This window comes from Olea europaea, chromosome 18 (assembly GCF_002742605.1).
Source record: "Olea europaea var. sylvestris chromosome 18, O_europaea_v1, whole genome shotgun sequence".
Lineage (NCBI taxonomy): Eukaryota > Viridiplantae > Streptophyta > Magnoliopsida > Lamiales > Oleaceae > Olea > Olea europaea.
Genome location: NC_036254.1, coordinates 3,903,359 through 3,907,801, shown reverse-complemented (window position 1 = coordinate 3,907,801; position 4,443 = coordinate 3,903,359). Strand labels below are relative to the sequence as shown.

Sequence of the window (4,443 nt, the reverse complement as noted above, 5' to 3'; positions counted from 1 at the left end):
TTGTCGATGGAGAGACTGATCTAGCAATGCGTTAGTTCTTTACAAAGTTGAGAGAAGTAATTGGGGACATTAAGAACCTTGCATTTGTGACTAACCGGGGGCAATCAATAATAAATGGTATAGCCGAAGTTTTTTCGGAAGCACATCATGGTTATTGCATGTACCACATTCAGGACAACCTGAAGACTAGACACCCGGGCAGTGGCATCGTTGCATTGTTTATGAGAGCTGCAGAAGCTTACAGCTTTGAAGAGCTTACGAAGTTCATGGGAGAAATAGAACATAAATCAGAAAGTGCATGGGAAAATCTATTAAATATGGGGGCCGAACATTGGGCACGGTCACATTTTCCAGGATGTCGATGCAACATGATGACGTTGAATAATGCGAAGTCGTTCAATGCATAATTTAAGAAGGATTGAGAGTTACCAATTCTCGCAATGATTGAACATATTCGTAGTAAGTTGCAACAGTGGTTTTATGACCGACGTGAGGAATCCCAGAATTGCACGAGTGTGCTAGATCCGGCACAGGCAGATCGACTATTCAAAACTTTGGAAGTGACAAAAGCTCTATTTGTGGAACCACTAGATCAATTTCGCTTCTCCGTGAGATGCGGGCATAATGTTGGATACATTGTAGACTTGAATGAAAATACCTGCACGTGTAGACAATTTCAGTTGGAGAGTTTTCCATGTGCGCATGCTGTCGCAGTGGCTATGTATAGAGGATTTCCACCACACAGCTTATGCAGTCATTATTACATGGCTGATTTTTGGAAAGTTCCTGATTATATTATAGCACTTAATAATTTGTTGCCACCTGAAGTTTCACCGCGTACTCCTAATCGAAGACGGATGTCTAGAATACCATCTATAAGAGAGTTTTCACAACCGCGTAAGTGCGGGAGGTGCGGCGCTACAGGACATACACGTCGATTTTGTAAAAGTCAGATCCCACTAAACAATGACTCGACGGATGTGTAGTATCTATATAAATCATATGTATTCTCTATTTGTAATATGTTTTTGATTTTCTCAATTTAAATCGGATGTAATCTTTATCACATTGTTTAATTAGTCTTTTTAACAGCATATTTGAATAAAAAAATAGGATTGATTTAAATATTGCGATTTAATAATTGATATAATGCAGTAGTTAAATATTTAATTGGTTATGTATAATTGGTTAAATTTTTCTTTAATTAATTATATTAATTGGTGAAGTAAAAAATTAATTATTTCATATTTAATTACTTATTTCGATTATTTATTTGACTAAAAATAATAGCACTTATTTCGAATTTTCATTTAGGTATTTCTTTCACTAATTATCTTCATTTGGCACGTATATTTGATTATTTATATCCCTTTAGAAATTATATTTTGTTAATTATCTTAATATGTATATTGTTTATTTAATATTTGATTGCTATATTTCGATTACTTATATAAACTAAAGTAGTAATTTTTTTTCTTTTAATACAAGTGAGACAACGATATATATTAACTGACAATATGGAGAGATTACAGACACAACAACAATGTAAATTAAAATAATAATATTTTGTTAATTATCTTAGTACGTATATTAATTATTTCATATTTAATTACTTATTTCGATTATTTATTTGAATAAAAATAATAGTACTTAGTATGTACCCTCCTGAATACGTGGAGAGTATCGATGTAACATCTCCGACCCCATGAAAAGCTGTTGAAAGTATCGATATCATCAACAACATCTAATGAAAAAGGTCAATCGACGTCCTACGATGTCGACACCTCAATATACTCTCTAGTATATACACCAATCCTAACTTCAACTTGTCTAACATGTGATCACATCTCCTAAATGCGTCCTCTAACTGTGGTGGTGTAGTCGGCCCTTTATCTCCAAAATATAAATCCAATAACCTTTTATTTGGTATAATACGGGCTCTCGCTTCTTCTTCTTCAGTACATCTTAAGCCTGTAATGTGGACAAATTCAAGGATCGAGAATCTCGATACCTTCCCGTCCCCCATAGCAAAATAAAGCTGAATGCCATACTGGTTTAAGCAGCCGGAGTAATAAAGAATCAATAATCTGTCCGGAGAACTGCACGTCCTTCAATGGATAGAAGGACCATAAAAACGATCGATGGAGTATGTCGATGTGCTCCTCATCTAGCCCTTCAATCACTGTCGCATAGTTGGAAAAGTTACAATATGTCTTAATTTTTCCCAAATTAGCTCTCAGATCGTTGTCCATATGATATTACATCCTACAAAAATAATACATGTTAAAACCATATACAAGAGATTATAAATAAAATATCGTATCTTCAAATTTAATCAATCAGATTTCATATTAATAAAGCAATAAATAGATTCATCCAATCACATACTAAAATAGTTAAACAAAAAAATTCTCACATATTTGATTATTTAATATTTCTTTAAAAATTATATTTTGTTAATTATCTGAATATATATATATATATATATTATTTATTTCATATTTAATTATTCAATTTCGATTATTTATTTGAATAAAAATAATAATATTTAATTCAATTTTTCATTTTACTATTTCTTTAATTATTTATCTTAATTGGTTAAGCAATAAAATTATTATTCAATTTAATTTATTCTTTAAATATTTCATTAATTACGTATATTATTCATTTCATATTTAATTATTCTATTTCGATTATTTATTTGAATAATAATAATAATATTTAATTCAATTTTTCATTTAACTATTTCTTTAATTAATTATTTTAATTGGTTAAGCAAGAAAATTATTATTCAATTTGTTAAGTAAGAAAATTATTATTCAATTTAATTTATTCTTTAAATATTTCGTTAATTATGTATATTATTCATTTCATATTTAATTATTCTATTTCGATTATTTATTTAAATAAAAATAATAATATTTAATTCGATTTTTCATTTAACTATTTCTTTAATTAATTATCCTAATTGGTTAAGTAAGAAAATTATTATTCAATTTCATTTATTCTTTAAATATTTCGTTAATTATGTATATTAGTCATTTCATATTTAATTACCCTATTTCGATTATTTATTTGAATAAAAATAAAAATATTTAATTTGATTTTTCATTTTACTATTTCTTTAATTAATTATCCTAATTGGTTAAGTAAGAAAATTATTATTCAATTTCATTTATTCTTTAAATATTTCGTTAATTATATATATTATTCATTTCATATTTAATTACCCTATTTCGATTATTTATTTGAATTAAAATAATAATATTTAATTCGATTTTTTATTTTACTATTTCTTTAATTAATTATCTTAATTGCTTAAGTAAGAAAATTATTATTCAATTTAATTTATTCTTTAAATATTTCGTTAATTACGTATATTATTTATTTCATATTTAATTATTCTATTTCGATTATTTATTTGAATAAAAATAATAATATTTAATTTGATTTTTCATTTAACTATTTCTTTAATTAATTATTTTAATTGGCTAAGTAAGAAAATTATTATTCAATTTAATTTATTCTTCAAATATTTCGTTAATTACGTATATTATTCATTTCATATTTAATTATTCTATTTCGATTATTTATTTGAATAAAAATAATAATATTTAATTCAATTTTTATTTAACTATTTTTTTAATTAATTATTTTAATTAGCTAAGTAAAAAAATTATTACTCAATTTAATTTATTCTTCAAATATTTCGTTAATTACGTATATTATTCATTTCATATTTAATTATTATATTTCGATTATTTATTTGAATAAAAATAATAATATTTAATTCAATTTTTCATTTAACTATTTCTTTAATTAATTATCTTAATTGGTTAAGTAAGAAAATTATTATTCAATTTAATTTATTCTTTAAATATTTCGTTAATTACGTATATTATTCATTTCATATTTAATTACTCTATTTCAATTATTTATTTGAATAAAAATAATTATATTTAATTCGATTTTTCATTTTATTATTTCTTTAATTCATTATCTTAATTGGTTAAGTAAGAAAATTATTATTCAATTTAATTTATTCTTTAAATATTTTGTTATATGTATATTATTCATTTCATATTTAATTATTCTATTTCGATTATTTATTTAAATAAAAATAGTAATAATAATTCAATTTTTTATTTCACTATTTCTTTAATTAATTATCTTAATTGGTTAAGTAAAAAAATATTATTCAATTTAATTTATTCTTTAAATATTTCGTTAATTATGTATATTATTGATTTCATATTTAATTACTCTATTTCGATTATTTATTTGAATAAAAATATATGAATATTTTCATTTAAGTATTTATTTCATTAATTATATTAATTGTTTCCTTAATTAATTATTGTAATTGTCTTAAAATGTATATTATTTATTTCATATATTTAATTACTAAACTTATTTAATTACTAAACATATATTTATTATTAA

At 23.7% G+C, this 4,443-nt stretch overlaps 1 protein-coding gene across 1 annotated transcript; it reads left to right on the top strand.

Moving 5' to 3' along the window:
* The first annotated feature begins 440 nt into the window (after positions 1-440).
* On the top strand, positions 441-986 carry LOC111366620. The gene has a single exon (XM_022987337.1). It carries the CDS (start codon positions 441-443, stop codon positions 984-986), a length of 546 nt encoding a protein of 181 aa, XP_022843105.1.
* Positions 987-4,443: the final 3,457 nt, after the last annotated feature.